The sequence below is a fragment of the Nipponia nippon genome, unplaced genomic scaffold, assembly GCF_047370975.1.
Source record: "Nipponia nippon isolate SJK-2023a ecotype South Korea unplaced genomic scaffold, ASM4737097v1 scaffold_26, whole genome shotgun sequence".
Lineage (NCBI taxonomy): Eukaryota > Metazoa > Chordata > Aves > Pelecaniformes > Threskiornithidae > Nipponia > Nipponia nippon.
The window spans coordinates 4,302,589-4,318,518 of NW_028262343.1; the positions used below are offsets into that span (position 1 = coordinate 4,302,589).

The 15,930-nt window shown below is 41.7% G+C and overlaps 1 protein-coding gene and 1 pseudogene across 5 annotated transcripts in view; both read right to left on the reverse strand.

Moving 5' to 3' along the window:
* The window catches only part of LOC148055177 (trafficking protein particle complex subunit 13-like), a 56,017-nt gene that overhangs the window by 21,291 nt on the left and 18,796 nt on the right, over window positions 1-15,930 (reverse strand). For 4 of the 5 annotated variants that reach the window (XM_087762577.1, XM_087762575.1, XM_087762573.1 and 1 more), the window contains one exon: window positions 8,053-8,186. In XM_087762577.1, coding sequence (XP_087618703.1) covers window positions 8,053-8,186 — 134 coding nt within the window. Of the gene's footprint in view, window positions 1-4,744; window positions 5,284-8,052; window positions 8,187-15,930 lie in introns of those variants that run through there. The other variant, XM_087762578.1, reaches the window with a different exon arrangement.
* On the reverse strand, window positions 10,618-15,400 carry LOC148055178 (neurolysin, mitochondrial-like; annotated as a pseudogene).

Consider the following 15,930-nt stretch of genomic DNA (forward strand, 5'->3'; position numbering starts at 1 on the left):
CTCAGCCTCCAGTACAGACAATTCTTGGCATCCCCCTGTCACTCCCGAGATCCAGATGGGTTCTGTGCCCCTATACCCTGATGGCACCAGCGTACACTGTGCACCAGTGTCTACCAAAGCCTTATACTTCTGTGGGTCTGATGTGCCAGGCCATCGAATCCACACAGTCCAGTAAACCCGGTTGTCCCTTTCCTCCTTCTGGCTGGAGGCAGGGGCCCTCTATTCCTGTTCCTGGTCGGAGTATTCACTGTCTGACCCTTGCAGTTTCAGACCAGAAGTCCCCTCACCAGGATCAAGGGAGGTGATCTCAGTCCTTCTATGTCTGGGAGATCGCTGATTGCCTTCTTGTGTCTCTACAGCAACTAAGCTGACAGCCTTCTTGGGTGGCCCCTTCTTAACAGCTCTCTTCCCTCTCAGTTCGCGTACACGGGCTTCCAGCTTAAAGGTGGGTTCACCATCCCACTTCCTCACGTCCTCCCCCTGGTCACGCAGGAAGAACCAGAGTGTGCCACGCAGCGTGTGCCTGGGGCTCCCTTTCCCTCTGACCGGGGCAGGAGGGGACTGACTCTGTGGGGTGCCCCTGACTGACAGCCAAGGCGCTGGCCCGTAGGGATGAGGAGGGACAGAGATTTTCTTCAAAGTTTTGGAGCCAAGAAGACACTCTCTCCACAGTTGGTGTATCCATATCTGGGCAATACATTGTTGCCAAGCTGTTAGAATGCGACGCTGGGGTGTTTTGGACCCCCCCTTCCTCCACATGGCCTGTGTGCACAGGACATCCTCTGGATCTTTGGAGACCTCATCATTGTCTAGATCACTGTAGATGACTTCCAGCACCGCTAATTCTCTCAGGTACTGGATGCCTTCATCTGCGGTAGTCCACTTTCCTGGGGAGTTCACAAGATCTTCCTTGAACGGATTTCTTGCCCTCACGCTTGAGAGGAGCCGTTTCCAGAGACTGCAAATTGCTGCCTCTTTTCCAATTCCTCTCTCAATTCCCCGGTTTCTAGCAAGGGATCCCAGCTGTTGGGCTTCCTTACATTCCAATTGCCGACTGTCGGGCCCTCTATCCCAGCATCGGAGTGGCCAGGCAGCAATCTGCTCGCCTGGCTGGCGGCTGTAATCTTTCTGCACGTCTCGAAGTTCTGACAAGGTCAGGGACTGGGTAGTTTCTGCCTCTTGTCTGATTTCTCTCACTCCTTCCTCCCGTTTCTCTGCTGAAGGACTGGCTTCTTGATCAAACCCTTCCTCTTCTTCCCCCTCCCTTACTAATTGATGATATGGACCCCTTGACCTCCTTGTCCACTGTTTCTTTTTCACTACTGGGGCAATTACTGTAGTGGTTGTCTGGGTCCCTATTTCAACCATGGTGTCCTCAGATGCAGTTTGGGTCCCCATCTCAACGATCACGTTCTTAGATGTAGCTTGGGTCCCTATCTCTACTATCATGTCCTCAGATGTAGTTTGCACCCCGGTCTCAGTCATGGCATTCTCAGAGGTGGTTTGGGTCCCTGCCTTAACCACAGTCCTCTGATAGTACCGAACTGTGGCTCGGTAGGCACAGGCCAAACCCCAGTACTGTGCTAGAAGCTGCTGGTTTTCCTTGGGGTAGGCAAGGTACCCTTCTATCAGGTGGCGCCAGGTGGTTTGCCAGGGTTACTTGCCTGTTCAGGTGTAAAAACCCAGGCTATGGGAGGTGATAACCATCCTAGGAATCTGCCCAAATCCTTCCACACACCTTGCCACCCAGAGACCAGCTGCCTCAGGGCACGTTTCAGTATCGCCTCACCCCAAAGTTGTCTCCTCTTACACCAGGACGAGACCAGATTCCACAAACCTCACAGTATGCCAACTGTGTTAATTAGTAATATTAAACAGCTCACGTAACGGTGAACAAGGACCTCGGGAGCCTGCATAATAAAACCACCCACATCAGTCCTGGGTAGGAAGAGGGAGATGTGTTCCCTCATCCTATCCACAAGGTAGCTCCCCCAGCACGGTGAGGGCATCAATGCCAGGGCAAAGCACGCAGCCATTGTTTGTACTAACATGTTCCCAAGCTCAGGAGAATAAAGAGATAAGCAGGGCAGCCAGCAAACTCCATGACCCACACAGGAGCTTGCCACATAATAACTACTATAGCTATAGCATGCTTAATACAAAACTGCCGTTGTCTCGTGCCCCACGTTGGGCGCCAAAAAGGACTGTGGTGGGTTGACCTTGACTGGCCGCCAGGTGCCCGCCAAGCCACTCGATCGCTCCCCTCCTCAGCAGGATGGGGGCGGGGGGGAGAAAATAAGATGAAAAAGAACTCATGGGTCACAGTAAAGGCAGTTTAATAAAGCAAAGGCCACACGCAGAAGCAAAGGAAAACAAAAAAAAATTATTCTCTCTGCAAGAGTCATTTCTCAATTCATAGCACAAATATATGCACATAGCATGATAGACTGAAAGACTATTAGTATTGCTTACACTGAAAAAGTGAGCTGGTTTTTCAGATATACCTGGCAAATCTTTGCATGCACGCTGAAGAGCAGAATGGAGCACTCATTTTTTACAGACACTCACATGTCAGCATCACGAAGAAATATTTACATTGTGAGCAGCTAGTAGCAATCTTTCATAATTGCTGCTTATTAACACCTCTATATTTTTGAAGCATGGTAGAATCGTAGTTTCAGTGATACTTTTGAAATAACTAATGCAATGACAATACAGAAAATTAGCTATTCATAATCTTAGGCTGTCTGTCTGAAATGAATGTAAATAATCTATATAGCAATTACATTGGTGGTACTAAAACACAGTCCCAAATGACAGGCTAAACTAAATCTGATTTTTAAAAAGATACCATTAAACTATATATCTCTTTATCATGTAAAACTAGACAACTAAATCATGGAGCTTGGTCTATAATATGTGTACTTTAAAATTCGAAAAGATCGTATGCTTCACCCAATGCACGTAAAGACCTTATTTTGGTTTACTTAGCAGTATAACTATCTAACTTCAGAAATAGGAAGAATTGAAAAAGAAATTAGAAATACGCATCTATCAGACAAATATGCTGTATGCGCAAAAGGGGTACAGACTTACTAAGGGAGTCCAAACAATAAGAGACCACAGGTTTCAGAATTAATTTATTTTTAATTTGCTGTGACAAACTTGGGAAACCCATTTGTTACGGGCAAAAAGCAGGTGTGGATCCCTCAGGGATGAGGCACAACACTCAGCAAATGAAAGCTTTGGCTTTATTGAAAGCATAGCGTTACCACAGTGGGAGCCCCGGGACGCTGACACTAGTCAAAATGGGGACCTGACGCAGCAGAGCCCTGCTCAGGGGTGAAGCTTAAGGGAAAGCACCGCAGGGGTGGATAATAAAACTTGCGCTGATTAACATATCATATACATGCAATGTCTTGTTTTGCTCATTAGCAAAATCGCTGATGTAATGCAGGTGCTGTTGTCCGAATTCCGAGATCTGCAGCTGGCTGCCACATTGGCGCCCATGCAAGGGTATGTGCAGATGGGGGGGGGGGGGAAGCAAGCTATCCTGGGTTACCGTGACAAGGTCTTCTCGCACTCTACACCATTCTATAAAATAACTCACTGAATGCACTTACCTTCCTGCAGCAGACCACTTGGCATGGCATTCTTGTCCAGCACCACAAATTCCATGAATAAAAACTTAGCAAGAGTTTTGGCAGCAGGAACAGAACTATTTCTACCTTCACACTGGACAACCCAGATCTGTTATGACTCAGTGCCCCTGGAACAACTGGAGAAGGTTATCTGATATATTACATTACACCAGGATAAATAAGATTAAAGATCTTATTATATATCTGGAAAAAAACAAGTGTTTCAAATAAAGTTGTATTCCCTTTCTCTACCCTCCCCCACAGCAATAAATATTTTTAACTTCAATCTCTTATTTATATCCTATTTATAAACATGCACAACCTTAAATTTTCTTACTAATATCTCATTTACTCTAGTCCATATTCCTGGTGATATCTTTTCATGTTTCCACTTTTAAAAGTTAAACACGATGGTGTCAGATTTCACTATCAAGGAAGGATTAACTCTGAAGTTGAAGATTACAGTCATCTTCCTGTTTACTCCTATAATTACTACCTCACTAAAGTGTCATCCTGCTTTTAGTTTCAACATGTCTTCCAGTGAAGTACACATTGTTGTCATTTGGCAAGTTGCTTTCCTGCCCTTGGCATTAAATACAATGCTCCTTTCTTAGCGTGCGACATCTACATTTGCATCTGTCAGCCTGACATCCTTTTATTCACATCTGCAAGTGTTACATGTAGAGGAGAAGTCACATGGATATCTAGCACATTTTTCTTCCTGCAGCAGCCTTGTCAATAGTTGTTCTCACCAATAACTGTCAACCCTGGCTTTGATGTGTTGTGGGTTCTCTTCTGGGAGATAGTTCTAACTTCTTCATTCAATCTTTGAGCATACAGTTGTCTGAAATAACTGCCTTGATAGTTTCCTTAGCTGAGAAAGAGTATCTATGTGTCTTTCAGGCTTTTGTTTTACAGCTCTTTCCACAGTGCGAGATTTCAGGTCTAATTGAGAGCCTAGAGGTAGCACTAATATATATCAATTAAATAATACGATGGCTAAAGTAAATCTAGCCCTTACACAAAACACACTATTTTCTCTTTAAAAAGTTAACCACAAAGTTACCTTAGCAGATATTTAAATATTTGATGATCCTCACAGTTCATTTATTCTGTTAATGCAAGCTGACTAGACAGCTCACTTAACAAGCTTACCCTTGTACACCAAATTTATGTTTTACCTAAGCAAGAGTATCATCTCCCTTAAGTTTTCCCCTAAAAAAACAACTGACTCACTGCATTGCAACCCGGACATCATGTTATCTTTCTATTCAGACTGAACAGACCATTTAGGAAGACCTCTTCCCTTTTTGTCTTCATGGCAGACAAGTTCCTAGGTACAGCTCTACTGAAAACTTAACACACTGGATAGCAGGTGGTACAACACGAGTGCTAAAATTAAACCAATTTGTGAATTACACAATTTCTATCAGAACTCAAGCAAACCCAGCGTCAACTCTAGGGAATGAGAGAGATGAAAATCAGCCACCTTAAGCTTCATCCGTGCTTCTACCAAGTACTATGCCACTGAAAAAACGTGGTTCTCCTTCAGGTTAAGGGTAACTCCTTCAGGTTAAGGGGTACTGCCTGAAGTCTCCAGCAGAGTAAACGTGCATACAGTGCAAAAAGTGCATACGACAACCTGAAGGAAAAAAAGATGGCGATTTACCAGTAAATCAGAAGACCTTCAGGTGTGTTTTTTGTCTATATGCAGAGTCACGCTTGCTCAATCTTTCCCTTGCTCACTAAGTTCCATAAGAAATGGTGGAGGGGCCTATGGCTGGGCTTACCCAGGGTTTACCATGCCTGACAGGAAAGAGAATAAGCATGTCCCTGTAGGAAGAGATAAGGCATAAGCATACTTGGGCATAAGCACATTCATAATGTGAATATGTATACAGACAACATATCTACAACACCTTTCAACTTCTGATGATTTTCCTTTCCTGTAGAGAATGTGAACTTATTTGTATAAAAATAAAAATTTATTCCAAGGAGCAAATGCTATTAATGTTATTAAGTTTAATTGCATTATATTCATAAATACTTTACACATAGCTGATTTAAACCCTGTAATCTTATGGGTCTTGATTCTGAATTTTCAACAGGATAAAATTCTCTTACTTCTTGACTAGTCTTTAAATATAAAAATATAATTTTTAAAAATTATCAAGGTGACTAAACTACATTCCTCTCAGTACTTCCTCTCAAAGCACAACGTGCCATATATGTGTGCTTTGCGACATTTCTCATTAATATTTTAGGCCAAAACTCTTTCATGTTTAGAGTATAGAATCAATTAGTCCTTGTAAAAACCTTCTATTATTGACTATATTCATAACATTTTATACAGTATATGGTTGTATAAATCTAACAGATTTTGGCTGCAACTTATTTTGGATGTTGAACCATGACTGGTTCTTAACAAATAAAGAGTTTAATACAAGAATAAGAAAAAAAACCTGATCAATTCTTTGCCAAGTGCTTCTCCTACGTTTAAAGCATAAATCTCAGCTAAGGTGTGTGGTGGGTTGACCTTGGCTGAATGCCAGGTGCCCAACCAGGCCACTCGATCACTCCCCCTCCTTGGCAGGACAGGGGGGAGAAAATAAGATGAAAAAGAACTCACGGGCTGAGATGAAGGCAGTTTAATAAAGAAAAGCAAAGGCCGCACGTGGAAGCAAAAGGAAAACAAAAAGAAATTATTCTCTGCTTCCCATCAGCAGGCGATGTCCAGCCACTTTCTGGGAAGTAGGGCTTCAGTACGCCATAGCGGTTGCTCCAGAAGACAAATGTCGTAATAACAAATGCCCCCTCTTCCTTCTCCTTTCTCTTAGCTTTTATTGCTGTCATATGGTATGGAGTATCCCTTTGGTCAGTTTGGGTCAGCTGTCCTGGCTATGTCCCTTCCCAACCTCTTGCCCACCCCCAGCCTACTGGCCTTCAGGGGTGAGGGGGGGGAAATGTTGGGAGAGACAGCCTTGATGCTGTGGGAGCACTGCTCAGCAGTAGCCAAAACAGTGGTGTGTTATCAGCACCTTTCTAGCTACCAATACAAAGCACAGCACTATGAGGGCTGCTATGGGGAAAGTTAACTCCATCCCAGCCAGACCCAATACTTCTCATGCAGAGAGGTGAAGAACTACATCATTATGACTGCCAGGAGCTATAGAACTTAAATTGGACTTTAATGCCCAACTATCTCAAACTACTTCTGACAAGAACTTACCACAATACAATTTTCTGTAATCACTACAGTTTTTCCAATAGACCTTTAAGTTTTTGCCTTCAAGACTTACAGTCTCTGTATCTTCAGCAACCCTTTGTTTTGCCTCACCCCAAACTGTTCTTCAACCTCGTCTATACCATTCTTGCTAGTCTTGATAAAGTTTTCTTAATTGCTTAGATGCCATACTGTGGCAGTGATTACCAAGTGGAATTTGATGCACAGGTGCAGAACCACATCTCATACAGTGCATTCATTAAGTCTCAATATGCAAAACCAATTAATTCTAAATCTTTCTAAATACTTCTGCTATGCAAACTGCTATTTGGTTCCCTCCCAGTAAGTCTCTGAGACTCTCTCTCTCTCTCTCTCAGTCTCACTAGCCCACGATTCCCATTCAGGACAAGAACCATTACAGCAGATGCAAACACTTTGTAAGAACAATGCTCCACATCGCTGCAGCTGAACCCTTCGACAGACAAGGAAAAGACAGAATTTTCACTTCAGCCCCCATTACAGAAGCACCCAAACTACACCTCCTCCAAAAACCCAAGCAACTGCAAAGCACAAACAGCCAAAGTTAACCTCTACCCAGATATCACAAGCTTTTGTATCCACAACAGTTTACTGAACACAGTAGACAATTCTGTGATTTGGCGTTTTACTAATTGACACTAAATGACATTTATTTCAGCATGACAAATTTTTACATTCTAATATCCTATAAGGGCATTCCACTGATTCACCTTGACTGCTGGCTTGCTAGATCTTAATTAGAACAGTTGAAAATGGGTACCAGTCTACTAGAAGGAAGCAAGGACAAGTTAGATGGGTCCTGTAAGGCTAAATATGTATAAACAGATCAAGTCAGAAGAGTGGGCTAAATTTTATATAGGAAATACTGAGAGAGCAGTACGTTTTCAATAAATCCATGTTATCAATTATTTGAGGATTAAGTTGGGGATTTCTCTACTAGGTAGAATTATAAAGTTTTAAGAAGAGTTTCTATAAAAAGAAAACTGTAACAACTTTTCCAGCTGAATGCATAACAGGAATTTGATCTTTTTAATCAAGCAAAGAAGTACAATCCTACAGTTACAGACAACTCACTAACTGCAATGCTTATATCTCATTAAATCATAATACAAAGAGTTTCAAAGTCAAATATCCTGAATCTTAACATACCTTTCCCTTGCTGCATCAACTGTGTTCAGTTCTGCAATGTTGCACATAATAGATGGCTCTAAAGAAACCTTCTCGATAAACATTGGAGAGGTAGTGATATTCTGAATCTGAGCTTCCAGAAACACTTCATCTATCTGAAAAAACAAAATTGCAAGTTCATGAAAATGTGATTAGTGTTATTAAAAAGAGCAGACAGTCCTATTGTTAAAAAAAAAAGAGTCATGTGTTTAGTTCATGCCTGCAAATCAAATTAATTAATGCAAGAAAAAAAACCTTAATCCCAGTAACAATAGGAGCAAAAGTGTTAGTCAACAGATATCTTGCCACACAGTGGACGGGGAATAATTTTGCTATGTTCTAGCTATTGCTTATTCGTAACACTTGAGATCACCACTTCCCAAGACTTTCATCAATTCAATTGCAACTCAAATTTTAATCCAAATTATTAAAAAAATAAAAAAAAAAAAGAATAAATGGTAAGGAATTGCAGTGCACATTAATGCCATGCCATGCCAGATTACTAGTGAATCAAGCTGTATAAAAAAATTATAATAAATGTGTGTGTTATTCCTAAATTGTCTTAATATCACATGGTTCAAAAAAAAAAAAATCCTTTAGTACTTCACAAGAACACAGTTTATTTTAATACAATGCACACTGATACAAAAATTCACAGATGCTTCTCCTCACAGTCCGGATCTCCCCAAGGGAGAGACGGAGTATTCAGAGAGTCCCTGAAATGAAACTCCATAGCAGCGAAGTTACCATTAAGCAGGTACCCTTTATTGCAGCGCTGGGCAGCACTGGGGATTCTCCACCATAAGCGCTCCACCGATTTGGTAGACTTTCAGAGATTATATACTATAAAGTCCTACATATTCACAGGATTTCCGAGAACTCATTTACATAAACATGAGATTTCCTGGAACTTATTAACATATGCAGATGTCCGATCCGCATGGGCAGTCGTCTCCCGTGGTGGTCTTCAAGTGGTCTTTGGGGGGGTCTTCAGATGAAGGCTCGTCACAGTGTTCGCGGATTGACCTTTGCTTCTGCGCAAACTCAGTCCTAGGATCATGTAAAAGGTGTCCTTCAAGGTGGCTGTTGTCATTCTTTTGTGACCTCCTGTCTTCCACGTATTTGTTCTCCCAAGGCCCAGTTGTCTGAGATGGGATTATCCCGGAGCCCCCTTATCTTGCAACCATTCGAACTACTCCCTAAATCCCAAAGGCCTTTCTTTTGTTTAGTTAAGTGACTAAGATACTTAAAATATTCTCCTTGCCCCTAGGCTTTTCAGGAGGCATTTTGATGCAGTGGCTTTCTCTATCTTGGCTTTCCTTTCAACACCTTAAAGTGAAATCAGACTGCAGAAGTATCATATACTAACTCATCAACTGCTACATGCAGTTGGAAAGCGCGTTTATAGAAGGACCCCCACAAACAAGAGTTTGTGATAACCAACTTTTAGTTTCAACAATGGGTATTAAAGAAAGAGCTAACCATTTAAATGACTAGCTGCACATATAAAGACCATAAAACATTAGTTCATGATATGCAGAATGAACACTATTTTAAAGACATAATGGAAAAGCAATTGAAAGGGTTAAAGCCAAAGGGCACCTGGGGGGGCAAGGTAGGCTGGGAGAGGATTCGCCTGCTGTGCTGAGCAGGGATCTGTTTCCATCCCCCTCTGTCTCTTAGGTCTCCTCCTTCTGCCTGGTGACAAGAGGGCAGGGGAGCCTCTGCTTCTCTTGATGTTTCCATCTGGCATGCTTGTCTCAGGGATGGTAGGGAGTGGCTCCACCAGTCTATCTCCCTCTCACACTCCCTGATACTCCTCAGTCTTGCTACTTCTTCTTTCAGCTCTGCCACCATGCTGAGCAGATCCTCCACCTGCTCGTGCCTCACGCAGGTGTTGTCTCAGGAGCCCTCCGTCACCAGAGCAAGGCTCTGGCACTCCCTGCAGCCAGAGACCCGGGTGGCTGCATGTTTTAGTGGGAGCTCCATCTGCATCACCACATCCCTTCTGGTGATGGTTCTTGTCCAAGTGGAAACCATGGCTAAGTCTCTTCCGGGAGGGCGTAGACCACAAGGAGAGCTCGCCAGCTGCCTGCACCAGCTGCCTGCTCCAGCTGCCGTGCCACGCCCTGTTCGCTGCACTCCTGGTTACTCGCGCTCCCTAGGGACCCGTTTAAATCTCCCGCAGTTGCCCCAGCAACGCCCAAGCCCTGTCTGCGTTGCTTGCAGAGCAGCCGGTTTTTCTTTGGCGCGAGGGCCCCACCAGGCTCTTTATCGGGTTCCCCGGCACAGGAAACCCCCTTTTCCACCCCAATCTAGCGCCCAGTCGCAGGACTTAGAATTGCTGCCGCCACGTGCCTCGCCGACTATATATGACCCTATGTAAGAACTGTATTAAAATCCAAGTGCTCTTGGCAATTTTAAGATGATTTTCTAAAGCAATTAAGTTATTTATACACTTTTTTTTTTGTTGTTGTTGATCTGAACTTGACAGGTACAGTAAAAGTACTTGAGATGTTACACCTATGGATCATGACTATAATGGTTTCAGTGACAAAGTGCAACAAAAGTCTTTAGTAAGAAGTATTCATCACCTACCTTTGGATTCATTATTCCTTCTTCCTTAAAGCAGCTATAAAAAAATGTCCATGGAAAACACTTCACTCCACAGGTATCCATAGTACTGACCATCATAACCAACTGCCAGATGTCTAAAAGTAGCTGGCATGTTTGTTCCTTAAAGTAGATTTACATTAATTTATTTAAATCAAATGCAGTTATTTCTTTGATGTATACAGTACTTCAACTTTAAGAAGAAATTAATAAGGAATTTGCATCAACTACTTTGAAACTTCTAACATAAAGGATCTGAGTATGCCTCTCAAAGTATCAGCCATATTCTGTTGACTACAAAGGAAACTCAATTTCCCATTTTAGGCTAGTTGCACATCCAACACCGATGTGACAGAACATCTGATGTGGTATTCACATCTAGTCACTCTAAAATATAACCTCCAAAAGGTTAAGTTTTATATTTACCTTAATCTTCCTTCAGAAGAGATCATTAAGATCACCCCACATTTCAAAGTAATTATTTCAGCTTCATAAAGTAGATTATTTTACAAACAACAACTCTTTTTTTTATGCCAAGCATTATTGGGAAAAAAGGCATGTTTAACCAAAGCATTTGGACACGCTGTAGAAAAGTTTCATACTGATATACCTGGGGTCACAGGAATTCCTAGAATTCCATACAGTATTTGGCATATTCATCTGCTGGGTCAACAGATGGCTTTGCATGGAGTGCCTGGTCAACCTTGCTTGAAACAATCTGATGGAGGGTTAAAAGGCCTAATTGGATAAGAACATTCAAATAACTAGCATCAAAGTAGATAGAGTTTCTTCAGCACTTTTCATTCAAAGATCTCAAGATGCATCCTAAATTATTAGAATTTTAAATATGGAAAAAACTTGGAGTTGTGTTATTTCCATCTGAATTGTTTCACTTACAAAAAATTGAGGCATGTTTTTAATAAAGGAATTGCCATCATAAGCTCCATCTTTTTCAAATGTTATTTTCCTCACAGATCAAAACGAAATTAAAGGAGATATTTTAAAAGCAAATTTCAGTACTTAAAATTATATTCTCAACTATCTTCACTTCCAGTATACCAGTTCATTCAGGGCTTGCACAGATGATGGTAGGTATATCAACCCTAAGACACTTCAAAGAACAGCAAGAACTGCTGCTGCTGCTGCTTTAGGCTCTGCTTTTTTGAAGAAGCTACAAGATATGAACCTTTACTCAGACAAAATGCTCATGCAGCTACAGTGCCTGTACAAGCCAGAAGGATAGGCACTTCTTGTTCAGGATAGGGAAGCAGTATGAAATAAACAGCAGTGGATTAATGACAAATTGTACCATAAATGGTTAAGAGCATGATGTTGGGGGAGACCTGATTACAGGGACAGAGGGGTGAGAGTAACAGAATAACAATGAGATGATAGCGAATGACATAAGATTACAGTCTTGTTTTGGAGATGCATGTAAGGTGGTACAAGATGTGGAAAGAGAAGAGAATCGGGACCTTAATTTGGGAAGGCAGCGTATCTGCTGGGAAAGTGGAGAACATGGACTGAGAGTTCTGGATTGAGAAATTAAGAGGCTGTTTGAGCAATGCAGGGCTACAACACTTCTGTCTGGGATATGTTATGCATGTTCAGTAAATTTGCCAACAGATTTCACATCTGTCAAAGTGTTATATGCAAATCAAATATAGACAATACATGCAGGAAATCTGATACTGTATTCATGCACAGTGCCTGCCTTGGGCTACCAGAAAAAAAACCAAACCAAACCAAAACAAAACACCAGAAAACCAAGGACCTTCCCCCACCCCCCAATCTTAAATGAGCAAAGTTGATGGGTAAAAAAGTCACATGGAAAGAAATGTAAAGGTATTTTAGTCCTGTTGGTAGCCTGGAAAACCAGAGCTGCTACTGCTCCTACAAATAGTGGTATCTGTCATCATAGCCTTTAATAATGGCAGTACCCATGCAAATAAATCCAGGAATTATTAATCCAATGAATTTAACCTTTTTGAGCTCTCACTTAATTCTTGATGGCACTGACAGTGATACAGAAGAATTATAATGGGCTTGTTATGTTTTACAGAGGATACTGTTTTTAATGTTTCCCACCAATTTTTTAAATGATATATTTGTATATGTATGCTGGGGGGGAAGGGGAGAGAGATACCTGTATTAGTGAGTCTAGAGGCAGCAAGTTTCTCAAGAAGAGTGTCTGCAACATGGCTCTCATCTTTATAATGTCTTGACATTTGTTGTAGTGGTTCTTTTTCCCACACCCAGTTCTCAAACATTTGTGAAGGTACCTCTAAAAAGTCTGTTTCCACATTAGTTCCACTAAACCTAGCAAAATCAGTCTTCTCAGGTGGCCAAGAGGGCCAATGGCATCCTGGCTTGCATCAGGAATAGTGTGGCCAGCAGGACCAGGGAGGTGATAGTGCCCCTGTACTTGGCACTGGTGAGGCTGCACCTCAAGTACTGTGTTCAGTTTTGGGCCCCTCACTAAAAGAAAGACATTGAGGTGCTGGAGCGTGTCCCAAAGAAGGGCAATGAAGCTGGTGAAGGGTCTAGAGCACAAGTCTTATGAGGAGCGGCTGAAGGAACTGGGTTTGTTTAGTTTGGAGAAGAGGAGGCTGAGGGGAGACCTTATCGCTCTCTACAACTACCTGAAAGGAGGTTGTAGCAAGGTGGGGGTCAGTCTCTTCCTCCAAGTAACAAGTGATAGGATGAGAGGAAATGGCCTCAAGTTGTGCCAGAGGAGATTTAGATGGGATATTAGGAAAAATTTATTCACGGAGAGAGTGGTTAGGCATTTGAACAGACTGCCCAGGGAAGTGGTGCAATCACAGTCCCTGGAAGTATTCAAAAAATGTGTGGATGTGGAGGTAAAGGTCCAAATAGAACTGCCCTAACATTTCTCCTGTTGAATTATCTTTTACTGTATGAAGAGTAACGCTGTTGTGCCAAACATAAGCACTTTCTACTTGCTCAAATACAAGTCCAAGCAGCTTCTGGTAAATATTCAGTAAGCCTTCTGTAACAGCCTCAATTGGGAAGTATTCCTTCAGCTTTTCTTGATCTATGGAGTACTTCAGCTGAAGGAATACTCTCTTTCTTCCTCAACCAGCAGCTTTAGCTTCTTACTCAAATCATCTGAAACAAAGATTGCCTTGGAATCGACTTGTGCATTCCTTACTATAACATGTTTTTCTTCGTCTTTATTTCCTATATTGGGTATAAACTGAACTTAGTGGAAAAACAAAAAAAGAAAAAAAATCAAACTTGTCAATTACTACCCTCCACATGAATAGTATTTCAGTTTTTCCAGCTAGGCTCTCTACTAGCCTACAGTGAATATCAGCATTGAGCAAGTAATACACTGTAGGTAGAGTCATACTTCACTCTCCCTCAGTCTCTCTTTTACCTTTTGTTGTGGTTTAACCCCAGCCAGCAACTACTAAGCACCACACAGCTGCTCACTCACTCCCCCCCGGTGGGATGGGGGAGAGAATCAGAAGAGTCAAAGTGAGAAAACTCATGGGTTGAGATAAAGACAGTTTAATAGGTAAAGCAAAAGCTGCGCACACAAGCAAAGCAAAGAATTCATTCACTACTTCCCATTGGCAGGCAGGTGTTCAGCCATCCCCAGGAAAGCAGGGCTCCATCACGTGTAACGGTTATTTGGAAAGACAAACGCCATCACGCCGAACATCCCCCCCCCCTTTCCTTCTTCTTCCCCCAGCTTATATACTGAGCATGACGTCATGTGGTATGGAATAGCCCTTTGGCCAGTCTGGGTCAGCTGTCCTGGCTGTGCTCCCTCCCAGCTTCTTGTGCACCTGGCAGAGCATGGGAAGCTGAAAAGTTCTCGACTAGTGTAAGCACTACTTAGCAACTACTCAGCAAGAACCAAAACATCAGTGTGTTATCAACATTATTCTCATCCTAAACCCAAAACACAGCACTATACCAGCTACTAAGAAGAAAATTAACTCTATCCCAGCTGAAACCAGGACACCTTTCTTTTGGTCCTGAGCAATACTGTTGCCAATGAACCCTGGGTCAAGGCCTAACCTAAATGATTCTACGATTTGAAATTAAAATAGGTGTGTCTTTCTAACAATTATGACATACATACTTCTGAAACTTGGACTCACAATTAACATTTTTGAGAGGTCTCTTGGTTAGGAATCTAACTTGGGCATCCTCTGTAATCAGAATATATAGCAAAACTCTTCCACGTAGGCTGCTTCTACTCTGGAAGGCTAAGAGAGGTGATGCATACCACCTCTATCCACTGAGTACTGTGGGTGTCCAACAGATTAATTTAAAAAGCTTAAAGTGATTGAAATTTAAAGGATAGATCTGGAACTAAGAACAGATAAGATTAGAGCATAATTAAGCAGGTCCAAAAGCACAAAGTACAAATATATGCTTAGTACAGCTATAACAACCATAATTTCATCCCTTCAACAATTTGTCCCCTTTGCTTTATAAACTAAGAATCCATATTTACATTTCACACTTCTTTAGGAAGATGGAGTCTGTTCCTTTTTCTCCCTTGAACCAATTTCTCTAGTTATTGCTTTGTTTCAGGCTTTACATTTTCAAGATCACAGGTTTGCTGAAACAACAGTACAGGATAATTGAATTTGCAACATGGTGTGAGAAACATACCAAGCATTAGATAGGTCTGAACAGAGTTGTTCTTTGTAACACCACCATAGAAACAACGTAACATCCCGGATTTTAGTGTGAAGGATTTTCCAAAAACAGCTACCCTATACAACAGTATTCTTATATTGATGCACCATGGTTTTAAAACAATTTTCTTTTACCAAGTATCTTAGAAGCAAGAACAGAGGTACATTCTCTGTATATTTTACCAAAGTAGCACATTTACATGCTGTCATAATGGCAAGCCCTTTTAGTTTATAGCACAGTGCACTTAAGATCTTTCTGTAGAGATAGCTTTCTTATACATGCTTGAAGAAATCAGTGCTATAAGGTAACACAGAAAATGGATCAGTTCTGTGATGGTCTTCCTTCAAACTGACTAGAGCATAACTATTTAATTCAGAAACTTGCCATTTTGTCCTAAATTGAAAATAATGCTGTACACATTCTAATTTTATCTTCCCTCATCTAAAAGTGAACATTTTAAAAAGGTGTTAAGTTATAGTCCTTGTTAAAAATGACATATTCTATTTAAGTTCACCTTCAAAATATGAAGCTGTTCGAATTAGCTCTGACTTGTCTTAACAACCTTCT